This window comes from Fukomys damarensis, unplaced genomic scaffold (genome assembly GCF_012274545.1).
Source record: "Fukomys damarensis isolate Sample0158 unplaced genomic scaffold, DMR_v1.0_HiC HiC_scaffold_9, whole genome shotgun sequence".
Lineage (NCBI taxonomy): Eukaryota > Metazoa > Chordata > Mammalia > Rodentia > Bathyergidae > Fukomys > Fukomys damarensis.
Window position 1 is genome coordinate 51,404,666 of NW_022900921.1, and position 16,167 is coordinate 51,420,832.

General features: G+C 41.5%; 1 protein-coding gene across 1 annotated transcript in view; it reads left to right on the forward strand.

Moving 5' to 3' along the window:
• Window positions 1-14,418, forward strand: part of LOC104873041 — a 28,781-nt gene extending 14,363 nt beyond the window's left edge. The window contains exons 3-7 of the mRNA XM_010639504.1: window positions 3,953-4,035; window positions 5,995-6,043; window positions 8,633-8,798; window positions 12,266-12,401; window positions 13,336-14,418. Of these exons, the coding sequence (XP_010637806.1) occupies window positions 3,953-4,035; window positions 5,995-6,043; window positions 8,633-8,798; window positions 12,266-12,401; window positions 13,336-13,509 (608 nt within the window). The 3' untranslated portion in view covers window positions 13,510-14,418. The remainder of the gene's footprint in view (window positions 1-3,952; window positions 4,036-5,994; window positions 6,044-8,632; window positions 8,799-12,265; window positions 12,402-13,335) is intronic.
• The last annotated feature ends 1,749 nt before the right edge of the window (window positions 14,419-16,167 follow it).

Sequence of the window (16,167 nt, forward strand, 5' to 3'; positions counted from 1 at the left end):
ATTTTTTTTTCTTTTGGTACTGGGGATAAAACTTGGGTCCTTGCTCTTGTGAGGCAGCCACCAGAACCACTGAGCTAAATCCCCAGCCCATATGTGAAAATTTTTCAAAATACTAAAATGTAACAGTCAAATCTGCACAATATTGAGTTTGTTTCCATCTTCAACTTGACCTGAACTGTCTGACCCAAAGTATTTGTGATTCTGAGAGGGTTCCTTTGTTCTTGAGCTTCATGCATTATCACCTCCTCTTTCATTGTGAACTTCATCAGTTCTCTTAGAAGTTTTCAGGAATGTGCTGCATTTGAGTTAATAGCACCTGCTGCAGCAGTATCACCAGTGTAGCAGTAACTAAGCTCCTTATCAGTGTAGAACTACTGTGTCCCAGAGTTGCCGTGGTATTGCTCTCTCCTCCCAGTTCATTCATCAGAATAAAAGCTCAGTGCAGTAGTTGCCAGAGGGATATTAAACTGTCACACTAGAATCTGGTGATACAGGAGGCTGTAGAGGGGAGGAGGTGCTGGTGGAAGCAGGGATGCAACTGGTTTCCAAGGCTAGCTGTGATCCCTTCCTCACACCCTGTGCAGAGATGGGAGAAGAGGAGGAGGACTTTCAGCAGCCCAGCACTCCTGGGGCTCTTCCTATGTCTCAGCTGTCACAGCTCTGGTCTCTCACCAACTGCTGAGTGTGCAAGCAGGACAGCTGCTGCGATTCTCACAGACTGCTCTGAAAGGGGTTGTGGGGTGAAAAGGACAGAGCTGTGTTCACAGATCTGAGCCAGGAGCCCTCAGCTTCCCAACATTTCCTAGCACTACATCCTATAGTGTGTTCTGGGCTCTACTACAGTTAAACATTTTTTTGTTTATTCCTTCCCTTCTCCCTTTTCCCATATCACTCCCAATTTTCTCTCCCCATTAGACCTTTTTTTTTTCCTATTTCATAGTATCTATTATACATTTGACCCTTATTTATACTTTTAATTTCTCACACCAGAAAAAAAGATTTGGTATTTACATAAGTATGTCCCATTTATTTCATTTATGAGAGCAGACTCAATGTGCATTCATTTAGCTAAAAATGTCTCTAGTTGCTCATTATTTATGGCTATGTAGCACTTCATTTTATATTAAAAAGACACATCTTTATGCAGTGTCCAGTTAATGGGCAATTGTGTTGTTTCCAATGTGCAGCTATTACAAATGGTGCTGCTATAAACATTGGTGAACACATATTGTTGTGCTATGGTTCTTTTAATAGTTTTAGTGGCTGGGTCAAATGGGATCTCTAATCCTAGATTTTGAAGTATCTCCATATTGATTTCCATGGTAGGTGCACAGGTCTACACACCCTTCCACAGAGAAGAATTATTTTTCCCCCCACAACCTACTGTTATTGGTTGATTTCTTTCTTTTTTCTTTTTTCTTTTTTTGACACAGGTCTCGTTATGTAGTTGAGACTGACCTGGAGCTCAATATGTAGTCCAGGCTGGTCTTAAACTCATAGTGATCCTCCTGTCTCAGCCTCCCTAGTGCTGGGATTACAGAAGTGCACCTCCACACCTGGCCATTGGTTGATTTCTTGATAGCAGGCATTCTTTCTGGAGAGAAGTGGAATCTCAGTATTGTTTTCATTTGCATCTCTGGAATGAGCAGTGATGCTGGACAGTTTTTCATATGTGTATTTGCTGTTTCTACTTCTTTGTCTGAGAAGTATCTGTTCATTTCAGATGCCCATTTTTAGATTGAATATTTAAGTGTGGGCAGTCTGATTTTTTAAAGTTCTTTATATATTCTGGATAGTAGACCTTTGTCTGAGAAACAGCTGGTAAAATGTTTTACAATGTGGGTTGTCTCTTCACTCTGTTGGGATACTTTAGCCATGAAGTAGCTTTTTAATAAAATGAGATTCCAGTTGTTGATTGTGCTAGTTCACTTGCAACTAAGGTTTTGTTCATGAAATCTTTTTTCTACCCTGCATTTCTATATAACCTCACTTTGAGCTGGTTTAGTGTTACTGATTTGGTATTTAGATTTTTGATCCATTTCAATTTTTCTTTAGTTCATGGTGAGATGTGAGTCTAGTTTTAATCTTTGGCAAGTTGAAACCCAATTTGTCAAGCACCATTTTTAAAAAGACTATCTTTCCTCCAGTAAGTGTGTTTGGCTCCTTTTTCAAAGATGACGTGGCTGAGTGTGCCAAGGGTTGTTTGTGCATCTTATAAACTGTTCCAATGATCCTCAGGTCTGTTTCTTTGCCTTTACCATGCTGTTATTATCACAATAGTTTTGTAGTATAGTTTTGATTTGGGGACTGTGATATCCTCTACCCTATCTCTATTGCCTAGAATTGCTTTTGCTCTTCTATGTCTCTTGTTGTTCCAAAATAATCCGGGACCCTGCCCCTTCCTAAATCTACATCTTTGTAATTTCATGTGGTCACATACCTGGATCTTCAGTGACATGTTCCTATTATTTTTTCAAAATTCCAAGTGATCTGTTTGTTAGTCTTTTGTCCTTAACACATGGATGATTATTTGAAAAGAATTACTTCAATTTTCAACAGAATCCTGCCTGATTATGGGGAGAATAGGTCCAGGTTCCTGAGCAGGGGAGAAATATTCAGAAATGCACTGGGGTCCAAACCATAAAAGTTCTGAAACACAAATCTTCAGTTTGAACAAACCCCCAAGGTAAACAAAGCACAGAGATCTCATCCAAGAAACACAGGGATGGCAGAAATGATACTTTCCCTTTAAGGAGCTACTGAGGCAGGGAGCTCTCTGCTCAGCTGTCTAAGCTCACACAGCTGCAGGGACTCTATGCAGAAGGGGCCTTGTGTCCCCCCCCACACCAGTTTCTTAATATTTCCCGTTTTGCTTTGTGTTTGGTAATAGATCCTGATGGTCTGAGTTACATTTCTGTCCTTATGGAGAGAAAAAACTTGTACCTCAAAATTAAGGAAGTAAAGGTTTATTTAGCTCATGGTGTATAGAGGAATTAGTCCATAATTGTCTGGTTCCAAAGCAGGATGGTTTGGGAGAGCAGCATCACAAAAGAGAAGCTCATGGCAAGCAGAAGACAGAAAAAGTAACAAACAAGGGTAAAAACCAGGCTATTGCTGTCCCAAATATTGTATTCAGGCTACCAGGATTAGGTTAGTGCCAAAGGAATCAATATAATGATTTAGTAATCACACACCCTCCATCCCAGCATCACACACTCTAGATTTAGTCACGCCTGAAAAAGTCACCTATGTTCACATGAGAATTAGGGGACATCTAGACCATAACACTAATTATGATGCCCTTCCAGCAGGATTCTTAGAGTCCAACCTCTGGGTCAGTAAAGAGACTGTGTCAGTGGGAGAACCAGGAGTGCAATTCTGAATATGGGAGCCATGAAGAAAACAAGGATGAAGTGGCCTTGTGAATTCAGAGATGGAGGGGACAGAACCCAAAGAAGACATCTCTATTTAGAGATGCAAAGTTTGCTCTGAATGAAAATGAGAACAATAGTTCATTCTACTCAAGGGAAAAGCAGCCTGATTGTGTCCTGTGCCCCAGGGGAGAAACATGTTCTCTACAGGCAAATTTGTGCTGCCCTGGTCTGGACAGGGACCACAGAGAATGCTGGTCTGGCATTGAGAGGAGTCAGCCTTGCAGCTGTGCCCATCCCTGCCCAGCTCAGATGATTTGCATGTGCCCAGAGCACAGCTTACCACCCCCCCAGGCCTTCTTCATAGGCTGCTCACACCCTGTGCAGGAGTCAGTGCCAGTGAGGACACAGCATGGACATGAGGGCCCCCACTTAGCTCCTGGGGCTCCTGCTGCTCTGGCTCCAAGGTAAGGAAAGATTGAACTGGGAATAGGCTCTATTTAGTGTGGTCAGAGTGGTCTGATCTTCCAGCCCCCTTTTTATCATGATTGTGCTGATATTTGTTATGTTTCTAATCTCAGGTGCCAGATGTGACATCCAGATGACCCAGTCTCCATCCTCACATTTGGCATCCATAGGAAACACTGTTCACTTCACTTGTCAGGTGAGTCAGGACATAAGTAAATACTTAGCCTGGTTTCAGTAGAAACCAGGGAAAGCTCCTAAACCTCTGATCTATAGAGCATCTAATTTGGAATCTGGGATCCCAGCAAGGTTCAGTGGCACAGGATCTGGGACAGATTACACTCTTGCCATCAACAATGTGGAGGCTGAAGATATTGGAATTTATTATTGTCAGCAGGGTAATAGTTTACCTCGCACAGTGATACAAGCCATGACATAAACCACCCAGGGAGCAGAAGTGTGATCCTGGGCTACCCCAGCTGCCAACCTTGCTTTCTCCACCTTCTCAGAGCATTGCTCAGATGAAGCCTGGCTTTAGCTTCACTGGGAGTGTTTGGTGGAGGCTGGAGGGAGGTTCCTCTGCCACCTAACTCCCTTTCCTCCTCAGCTTCTGAGGCACTGACATCTAAATGTGTGTCCTGATTAAATGGAGGACACCAAGAGTGTCCCTGGGCAGTGTGTGTGTTATGGCATCATTTTGGATTCACACATGATCATAGAAGCCCTTCCATATGCTCTAAGCAAGAATTTTTAAAGTCATTTCATTTTCAGAATAAAAGTAAATTCACAGAAGAATTCATACTGTAGAAGTGTTCCTTGTATCTGCCTCCAAGTTACACTACCTCTATCATCAACATCCAATTATAGTTTTGCTGCACTCAATCAGTGTCAGTTTACACCCAAAGTGCACAACAGTTAAGACTGAGACACAATCTACGTGTTGTACATTTCAGTAGCATAATCTAATATAGGATGACAAAATCCTACAGTCTAGTATGACACAATCCTGTTTTACTGCCATAAAAATATTAATTTTTAAACTGCCACTCTGTCAGTTTACCAGTGCACTCCACTTCTGAAATGGATTCAAAGTGTATTCCCTCTTGTTTGTAGGTCTCTGCCTGGCACAGTGTGAAGTACCAATGTCAGAAGCTACTAGCAAGAAAAACACCCAGGTTAGGGTAGTCCAAAGCAGCTCCGACTCCCACAAAGTGCCTGGATCTGGAAACATTGAGATAAGTACAAGTTGATTTTAGAACACAAACACACTTTGCAGAGTGCTTCTGCACTTTAAAGTGCAGGTTTGCTGGCAGCCGTTTGATATGTGCTTTACCCCATTGAAACCAATGCGGTTGTGTTAAAAATGGGCAGTTACTAAACAGAACAATTAGCTGCCACTCTGTCAGATTACCCATGAATTCCACTTCTGAAAGGGAGCCACAGTGTATTCCTTTTTTTCTATAGGTGTCTGCCCAGCAGAGTGAGAAACACCTATCTCAGAGGCTGCTAGCAAGAAAGGCTCTTAGTCTGAAGAGAATGCTCAGCAGCTTGGACTCCCATAAAGCACCTGGAGAGCTGGAAATTTTGGGATAAGTACAAGTTGATGTTAGAATGCAGAGTGCTTCTGTATTTAAAGAGCAGTTTTAATGGCAGCCATTTTACTGAGCACTTACCCCATGGAAAGCAATGTGGTTGTGTGTCCAAATGTGCAGTTACTCCATAGAGAAAATGCCTGCCACTCTGTCAGTTTACCAGGAGCTCCACTTCTGAAAGGGTGTCACAGTGTATTCATTCTTATCTGTAGGTGTTTGCCTGGCAGAGTGAGAAGCACCTATCTTAGAGGCTGCTAGCAAGAAAGGACCTTAGCCCGAAGAGTGTGCTCAGCAGCATAGACCCCCACAAAGTGCCTGGAGAGCTGGAAACATTGGATAAGTACAAGTTCATGTTAGAATGCAAATACACTTTGCAGAGTGCTTCTACAGTTTAAAGTGCAGTTTTGTGGGCAGATGCTTTGCTGAGTGCATTACCCCATTGAAACCAATGTGGTTGTGTACACAATATGCAGTTAATCCACAGAGCAAAGAGCAGCCACTGTGTCAGTTAGCCAATGAACTCCACCTCTGAAAGGGAGTCACGGGGTGCTCCTTCTTCTCTGTAGGACTCTGCCTGGAATAATAAGAAGCACCTAACTCTGAGCATGCTACCAAGTAAGGGCCCTAGTCCAGAGAGTGCTCAGCAGCTTGGACACCCACAAATCACCTGGAGATGTGAAAATGTTGAGAGAAATACAAGTTGATGTTAGAACACAAACACACTTTGCAGAGTGCTTCTGCTGTTTAAAGTGCAATTTTGCCAGCAGCCTTTATTGCAGAGTGCTTTACTGCATTGAAACCAATGTGGTTGTGTCCGCAATGTACAGTTACTCCACAGAGCAAGGAGCTGCCACTCTTTCAGTTTAGCAGTGAACTCCACTTCTGAATGGGACTGAAATGTATTCTTTTAGTCTGTAGGTCTCTCCCTGGAAGAGTGCAAAGTACCTATGTCAGAAGCTGTTACCAAGAAAGACACCGAAGCTTAGGCTAGTCTGAAGCAGCTATGACTCAACAAAGTGCCTGGGATCTGGAAACACTGAGATACATACAAGTTGATTTTAGAACACAAACACACTTTGCAAAAAGCTTCTGCAGTTTAAAGTGCAGGTTTGCTGGGAGCCATTTGATATGTGCTTTACCCCATTGAAACCAATGCAGTTGTGTTCAAAACGTACAATTACAAAACAGAGCAATTAGCTGCAACTCTGTCAGATTACCCATGAACTCCACTTCTGAAAGGGAGTCACAGTCTAATCCTTCTTTGCTGTAGGTCTCTTCCTGGCAGAGTAAGAAACACCTATCTCAGAGCCTGCTACCAAGAAGGACTCTTAGTCTGAAGAGAGTGCTCAGCAGCTCGGGCTCCCACAAAGCACCTGGAGGGCTAGAAATGTTGCAAAAAGTACAAGTTGATGTTAAAAAGCAAATGCACTTTGCAGAGGTCTTCTGCCATTTAAGTGCAGTTTTGCCAGCAGCTATTTTGTTGATAGCTTATCCCATGAAAACAAATGTGGTGTGCCCAAAATGTGCAGTTACTCCATATAGCAAATAGCTCCCACTCTGTCAGTTTACCTGTGAAGTCCACTTGTGAAAGGGAGTCAAAATGTATTCCTTCTTGCCTGTAGGTATCTGACTTGCAGATTTAAAAGCACCTCTCTCAGAGACTGCTAGCAAGAAAGGCCCTTAGGCCTAAGAGAGTGCTTAGCAACTCTGACTACCCATAAGTGCCTGGACCTCTGTAAACTTGGTAATAAGTTCAAGTTGAGCTTAGAAAGCTAATGCACTTTTCAGAGTGTTTCTATGGTTTAAACCACACTTTTCCAGGGGAGCAGTTTCTTTTGCTGGTTGCCCCATTGAAACGAAAGTGGTTTATTTCCTGAATGTGAAGTACTCCACAGAGCAAGGGGCTACAACTCTGTCAGTTTATCAGTAAAGTCCACTTCTTCTATGGAGTAGAACAGCATTCCTTCTTGTTTTTAGGTTTCTTCCTGGCAGAGAGTGAAGCACTTTCCTGAGAGGCTTATAGCGGGCTTTGCCCCTAGGCCTTAGAGAGTGTGTAGCAGCTCTGACTCCCCACAAGTGCCTGGATGTCTTTAAATTAATGATAAGTTCAAGTTGAGGTTAGAAAAAAAAGTAATATTAACAGTGTTTCTGCAGATTAACCAACAGTTTCCCAGGGAAGCAGTTTCTTTCACAGGTTACCCCATTGAAAGAAAAGCAGTTCATTTCCTGAAGGTGAAGCACTCCACAGAGCAAGGGCCTGCAACACTGCCAGTTTACCAATGAAGTCCACTTCTTCTATGGAGTGGAACTCTATTCCTTCTTGCTTGTAGGTCTCTGCCTATTAAAGATTGAAGCACTTTTCTGAGAGGCTTCTAGCAAATTTTGCCCTTAGGCCTAAGGGAGTGCTTAGCAGCTTAGACTCCCCACAATCACCTGCACATCTGTAAACATGGTGATAAGTGCAAGTTGAAGTGAGAAAGCAAAACCACTTTTCAGAGCACTTCTGTGGTTTAAACTGCAGTTTTCCCAGGAAGCAATTTCTTTTGCCAGTTACGCCATTGAAACCAAAGTGGTTTGTTTCCTCATCGTGAAGTACTCCACAAAGCAAGGGGCTGCAACTCTGTCAGTTTACCAGTGAAGTCCACTACTTCTAGGGAGTGAAACTGTGTTGCTTCTTATTCCTAGGTCTCTGCCTGACAGAGATTGAAGCATTTTTCTGAGAAGCTTCTACCAAGGAAGGCTCTCACACCTAGGAGGGTGTTTAGCTGCTCTGATTCCCCACAAGCCCCATGACCTCTGTAAACTTGGTGATAAGTTCAAGTTGAGGTTAGTGAAGAGCCAAAGTTACTCCATTTTGAGCGAAAAAGCCATCCAGTGTCAGACTTGGCCCCCCATGGGCTCAGGCAGCAGAAATTTGTTTAGCTTACTTAGTTGAAATAAAAGCAGAACCAAGTGGGTGAGGAAGGCCATTCCAACCTTGAAAAGAAGGAGAAAAAAACAGGATAGTCTGTGCAGATAACCACCACCCACAGGAGATGAGCCAAACTCCCTAACCTTCACCAAACTCCCCCTCCCCTAGACTCAAAGTTTCTTCCTGCTTTCGCTAACAGCCCAGCATCCAATAAAATAGAATTTCAAGCCACCTTAACCCTATATAACCTTGTTGTAATCGCAATTCTGGGCTCTTGCTCCCTGGTGGACAAGGGTCCAGGTTTGAACCTGAAATAAACTTCTCTTGTAATTGCAGCAGACTCGTTTTTCTGGTGGTCCTTGGGGAAACTGAGATCTGGGTACAACATTTGGGGGCTCATCCGGGATCTCCAAGGACTCCCCAGAACTTGCTCCGGAGAAGACTTGCCGGCTCTTTTATGTGAGTAATTCTTTGATTTTGTGTTCTTTCAATATTTCTTTTAAGTGGAAAGTACCAACCAGGACTGTGATGGACGCGTAGCGAACAGTGCCCAACTGGCTGGGGGCGAGGAAGATGTTCCTCCCCTCTGAGAAGGGAGGATGACAGGACTGCAGGCCAGGGGGATCATTTGAATCTCAGGTGCAGTCCTACTCCCAAGGTTATCTTTTTTTCTTTTTCTTTTTTCATCTCGAATAGAATAAGATTTGTTTTGTTTTGTTTTGTTGTTCACTTATTGTTGCTTCTGTGTTGGTTTGTTTTTGTGTTGTGTGTGTTAGATGGTGACTGACGCTGACAGAATGGGACAAATGTAAGCTACTCCTTTGTCTTTGATGATTGAACATTTCAAGGAAATTAAGTCAAGGGCCCACAACCTATCAATAGAGATAAAGAGAGGAAAATATCAGACTTTGTGTGATTCTGAATGGCCAAGCTTTGGTGTGGGTTGGCCATTAGGGGAAACTCTAGATTTGGAGACTGTATGAAAAGTTAAAGTGATTGTTTTTCAGAGCCATCCTGACCAGGTCCCTTACATTGTTGTTTAAAAAGAGTTAATAAATAACACCCCCCCCCTTCACCTGTTAAAATCTCTTTTGCCCTCACAGCCACTGGAGCCAATATTGGTTACCAAAGAGGAGGAGAATTCTTAGGATCCAGTTCCAAGAACACCCTGCTGGATTGCTTTCTCACTAACTTTAAAATTGGTTTTTTCCCCTGAGCAAGAGGATGATTACGGGGTTAAATTCTCTCATGGAAAGATTCGCTCCCTGTGTCAACCCGACTCCCACCAGAGCAAGCAACTGTCTGCCTCCTTGGGAGGGAAAAGGTGTGCGCCCAGGATTTCCTGGGTTCCCTTTCTAGGATGTGGAGGCCAGCTCACCGGTAGCGGAACAGAAAGAAAATGAATGGATAAAATCCTCTGTCTAAATGGTGAGATCCCCTGGGTTGCTCCCTAGTTTGTCTTTGGAAGGGGCCTCAGGGAGGGAATGTACTAACCTCTTGTATGACTATCTGTGAAAGAGACTTGGTTAGGAGAATAAATAAAAAGAACTACAAAAGCCATCTGTGCACCAAAACAAACGGAGGGGGCACTTGCACTTAAAGAACCCTCCCGGTAAATGAGCAAGGCCATTTTCTGGAATGGCATCCCACCCTTTATTTGTCTTGCTTCACTGGATAAGACAATATCTATTGGTCATGGAGAATGCTAATACTAAACCAACTGTTCTTAAGTGCATAATTCAAAATTTTGATAACAATTTTATGGGGGACTATAAGATGAAAGTGCAACCAAAGATTAAAAAAAAAACTAAAATAAAATAAATCTTTGATGGACTGAAAGCAGCTAGGAAATCTCTGAAAAGCATACAGCAAAATAAAAAAATAAATGAATAAAACACTCCAGGCTTTAAGAGCCCCAAGGCCAACACTGTGTTATCAGCCTGATGCTGCCTGCAAGGGTCTGGAATCCAAAACAAAGCCAGAGAAATTGCAATTGTGTTTTACCAGACATCAAAAGAGACTTTACAAGAGAAATCAAGTTATAAATTTTAACTATTTGATAAATGTATCTTTGTTTCAATTTGAATTAAGCTTAATTGGTGTGCTTTAAACATTTCTTGTGCATTGAAAATTCTTGAATTGTGATTATAAGGTTAACTTGCTCTTTTCTGTACTTTGTTGATAAAAACTCAAGGTTAATACTGTTCTATTGGCAGCCAGTCAAATTTAAAATGTAACAATCTGAGAACAGGAAAAAAAAGGACACTTTAAACTGAAGTTTATTATAGAAGGTTTATAGTAAGTGAGATGGCAGAGGAAAAATATTAAGAAAGCTATGGGTAAAAGAGATATACTTTTAATATAAAAGGATTTTGTATGCATGTCTTGTTAGAAAGATATAAAGAAAGATATACAAGACCAGAAGGCTTAAGTATGTAGAAAAGGTATGTGGAAATGATTTAACAGGAAAATATGTATGTTTGCTTGTTGGTTTCAAGTTTGTTACAGAAGGTTTACTTTTATAGTAACAGCTTTCATTCCTTTTGATTCTAATTCTATGAGATCTGTTAATTGATCTGCAAAAGTTTTGACTAGTGTTAACTAAAAGAGGTTCTAGGGCTGGAGATTTATTTAACTCAATGGTGCTGCCACATGCCTTATAATTCAATTGGCCAAATACATTTGAGCATATTATAGTTTCACAAATTGTCTTACAAGTTTGTGTCTATACAATTGTCTGAAAAGTGTTTGTCTAATTATATTTGATTGAAATGACAGCAAGGATACTAATAATTTGTTAATTTCTATAACGTTGTTTTATAAGTTAAATTTTGTCAAGATAATTAAGTATAAACTCAGGTCTAAATAGACTTCTGATAATAGTAAAAGGACAGATACTGAGAAAAATTTATTCTGGTCATTATTCACTAATGACTTTCTGAGAAGATACCACCAATAAACAGGGCTAAATATGTTGTTATAAAATTTTACATTTGTTATCATCAAAGGGTTAAATTCTAAATATGTTATTGTGACATGTTTATAGTACTCATTTTCAAAATAGGATTTCTGTGGAAAATACTTATTAAGAGGTTCTATTAAAATGCTTTTGATACCTAATTAGATTAAATGTTATGAAGTTTCATACATGAAATTATGATTATTAATAATTTTCTGATGTACTAAAAAAAACAAAAAACAGGGTATTGAGAGACTATTAATGTTGCTTCAGAAGGCAAAATATATCAGGGCCAGGGATTTAGCTCAGCGGTTCAGTGGCCTGCCTTGCAAGCACAAGGACCAGAGTTCAATCCCAGGTACCAGAAAAAAAAACCCAGAAGGTAAAATATAAAGTTTATGCTGCCTGGAGATAAAAGAACTTAAAGCAGGTGAGAGAATTTTTGGGATTAAAGGTTTTCACAGGATCTAGATTTTCTATATGTATAAATCTTTAAAGGGCCAGAAAGATAGTGATTATTATAGGGTAAAGAGAAAGAATCAGCATTTAAACAGCTAAAACTAACTCTCTGTGTTGCCCCCTGTATTAGGAATCCTAAATGTGGCCCAGCCTTTTGCTTTGTACATGATTGAAAGAAATCATACTGCTTTAGGGGTGCTCACTCAAGGAGTAGGTCCATAAAATTAGCTAGTGACATATTTATCTTAGAGTTTAGATCCAGTTGTGAAGAGATGGCTCTTTGTTTATAAGCCCTGACAACTGCAGTGATGCTAATAAGGAAGCTGACCAGATAACATTAGGAAAAAATAGATTGTTCAGTTTTCCCATGCCTTTTAGAACTATTGAATAACCGGGCATTGATGGCTCTCAAATAATACTCACACAATATCAGGCCCTCATCTGTGAGAATCCCTGCCTATATTTTGCTCCAGTTAAAACCTTAAACCCTGCTACTTTTTGTCCTCAGAACCTGGCCCCCTGATCACAACTGCCTCGGGGTCACTGACGAATTGTTCTCCAGTCATCTAGATCTGCAGATAGACCCACTGACTGAAGCTGATTTCGTCCTGCTCAAGGATAGGAGCAACTTCATGAAAAATGGGGTATGCTATGCTGACTATGCAGAGATGACTCAAGATGAAGTGGTCCAAGCAAGACTCCTCCCCACTGGATGGTCAGTGCAGTGAGCAAAGCTATGGGCACTCATACAGGCTCTCTGATGGACAAAAGAAAAGAGGGTAAATGTTTACACAGATTCCTGATTGCCACTCGGTATATCTATGGCACAGTCTATATGGGTGTGGTCTTCTCACAGCAGAGGGCAAACTTATTAAAAATATAATATAATATAGTTATTTAAGGCAATGTGAATATCTGACAAAGTAGCTATAATAATTCAGAAAAAAAAAAATAAAAGGGAGCCTGCTACTGCCATCACCCTTACAGTATTGTTAGGAATGGGACTGATGGGAGCTGAACAGGAGTGACTGCTATTAGTTCCCAACATTATCAGTATAACCAGTTGAGGGCAACTATAAATCAAGATATAAAAAGAATAGAATTATCTATTAACAGGCTTCAAGAGTCTTTAAATTCTTTGGCAGAGGTAACTCTATAAATAAAGAGGGGAATAAATTTAGTGTTCCAACAGCAAAGAGAAATGTGCACAGCCCTAGGAGAAAAATGTTGCTATTATGTTGACCATTCAGGAATAATTAAAAATTCAATGGCTAAAGTTCGAGAAAGATTAAAAAAATGTAAAAGAATATAATTAAATAACCAAAGTTGGTATGAAAGCTGGTTCACCTCATCTCCCTGGATCACATCATTACTATCAGCTTTGGCCAGCTGTTTAATTCTGGGTTTAATCTTGTTAATAGTAGGACCTTGTATAATTAACACACTGGTTGCTTTCATTCAACAGAGGATAGATGCAATCCAGCTCATGGTGCTTCATCAGCAATACCAGCACATCCCTGCTAAGGATGGGGACACTAATATTGAATCTCCACTGTAAGACATTCTCCCCCTTTCTAGGACATGCAGAACCTACGATCCATTCTTGTTGGGGTTCCAGTCCTTCTTCGTGAACATCAGAGAGTGATGGGTGAACCCAGAGACTGCACATTGTCTAAGGAGCCTCTATCCCCAAAGATCTTGCTTACATTGTGCCCCCACCCAGACCTTCTCCCTGGGAGCAAAGATAATTAGGCTAGATGACACAACCTTAGTTTCACGTTATTGTGCTGGATGCTTGGTGGGATCCATATTAGCTGGTTTCCCATACATTCATTGGGATACTTTTTGGTCCATTTGTTCTGTCACACCCCCACTGTGCCATGGCAATTTACTCCACTGGATTATGGCCTCTTCCAATGGCTATATTGGATTGTTATATTTTTAGAGTCACTAGAGCCTTCATATCACTTGAGACCTGAAGTTCGATGGCTATATGCTCCCAAATTGAAAGTTGATAAGCCTAGGCTATTAACAAATCCACAACCAGCTTGTAAATGTATTCATAATGTTTTGTTCCTCTCACTAGCCCAAGGTCATTACAGGATTTGGCCATTAAAGTTTTATTACAACCTGCTAGGGGTAAAATAAAATTAGAACTACTGGCTCAAGACTACCATCACTGGCATAAAAAATGCTGAACCTGACCAAGGACCTATGCCCATAAGCTTAAAGAATAATGTTTCTTTCTAGGATTCTCATTGCCCCAGTTCAGCAGGAAGCAGTTTCTGAGGATGACACCCATAATCCCCAAGATTGGGCATTAATAGTTGCTTGAGAAGGGGGAAATGAAGAGCCAAAGTTACTCCACTTTGAGCTATAAAGCCATCCGGTGTCAGACTTGCCCCCCCCATGGGCTCAGGCAGCAGAAATTTGTTTAGCTTACTTAGTTGAAATAAAAGCAGAACCAAGTGGGTGAGGAAGGCCATTCCAACCTTGAAAAGAAGGAGAAAAAAATAGGACAGTCTGTGCAGATAACCACCACCCACAGGAGATGAGCCAAACTCCCTAACCTTCACCAAACTCCCCATCCCCTAGACTCAATGTTTCTTCCCGCTTTTGCTAACACCCCAGCAATATCCAATAGAATAGACAGGATTTCAAGCCACCTTGTTGTAATCACAATTCTGGGCTCTTGCTCCCTGGTGGACAAGAGTCCAGGTTCGAACCTGAAATAAGCTTCTCTTGTAATTGCAGCAGACTCGTTTTTCTGGTGGTCCTTGGGGAAACTGAGATCTGGGTACAACAGTTAGAAAGCAAAACACTTTTCAGAGTGCTTCTGGAGTTTAAACCACAGGTTTTCCAGAAAGCAGTTTCTTTAGCTGGTTACCCCATTGAAACCAAAGCGGATTGTTTCCTGAAAGTGAAGTACTCCACATAGAAAGGGGCTGCAGCTCTGTCAGTTTACCAGTGAAGTCCACTTCTACTGTGGAGTGAAACTGTATTCCTTCTTGTTTGCAACTCTCTGCCTGGCAGGGATTGAAGCATTTTTCTGAGAGGCTTCTAGGAAGGTTTGCCCTTAGGCTTAAGTGAGTGCTTAGCAGGTCTGACTCCCCACAATCATCTCAAATTCTGTAAACTTGGTAATAAGTTCAAATAGAGCTTAGAAAGCAAAAACCCTTTTCAGAGTGATTCTGTGGTTTAAACCACAGATTGCCTGGGAAGCACTTTCTTTCACAGGTTACCCCATTGAAAACAAAGTGGTTTGTTTCCTGAAAGTGAAGTACTACACGGAGCAAGGGGCTGCAGCACTGTCAGCTTACAAGTGAAATCCACTTCCAATATGCAGTGGAACTGTATTCCTTCTTGTTTGTAGCTCTCTACCTGGCAGAGATTGAAGCACTTTTCTGAGAGGCTTCTAACAAGCTTTGTCCTTAGGCGTAAGAGAGTGCTTACCAGCTCTGAGTCCACACAAGTGCCTGGACCTCTGTAAACTTGGTGATAAGTTCAAGTTGAGGTTAGAAAGTAAACATGCTTTTCAAGTGCTTCTGCGGTTTAAACCACAGTTTTCCAGGAAACAGTTTCTTTTTACAGTTACCACATTGAAAATGAAGCGGTTTGGTTGTGAAAAGTGAAGGTAATCCACAGAGCAAGGGACTGCAATTCTCTCACTTTTCCAGGGAAGTCCACTTCTTCTTTGGGATTAGAACAGTATTCCTTCTAGTTTTTAGTTCTCTGCCTGGCAGAGATTGAAGCACTTTATTGAGAGTCTTCTAGCAAGCTTTGCCCTTAGGCCTAAGAGAGTGTTTAGCAGCTTGGTCTCCCCACAATCACCTGCACCTCTGTAAACATGGTGATAAGTTCAAGTTGAGGTGACAAAGCAAAATCACTTTTAATAGTGCTTCTGTGGTTTAAATCCCAGTTTTCCCAGAAGCAGTTGTTTTTGCCAATTACCCCATTGAAACCAAACCCCCTTGTTATCTGATGCTGAAGTACTCCACAAAACCAGGGGCTGCAACTCTGTCAGGTTACCAGTGAAGTACACTTCTACTAGGGAGTGGAACTGTATTTCTTCTTGTTTCTAGGCCTCTACCTGACAGAGATTGAAGCACCTTTCTGAGAGGCATCTAGCAAGCAAGGCCCTTAGGCCTAAGGGACTTCTTAGCAGCTCTGAATCCCCACAAGCACCAGGACCTCTGTAAACTTGGTGATCAGGTGAAGTTGAAGTTAGAAAGCAAAAGCACTTTTCAGAGTGCTTCTGTGGTTTAAACCACAGTTTACCTGGGAAGCAGGTGCTTTTGCCAGATACCCCCATTGAAAGCAAAGCAGGTTGTATCCTAAATGTGAAGCTACTCCACAAAGAAAGTGGTACAATTCTATCAGTTTATCAGGGTAGTCCAGTTCTCCGAGGGA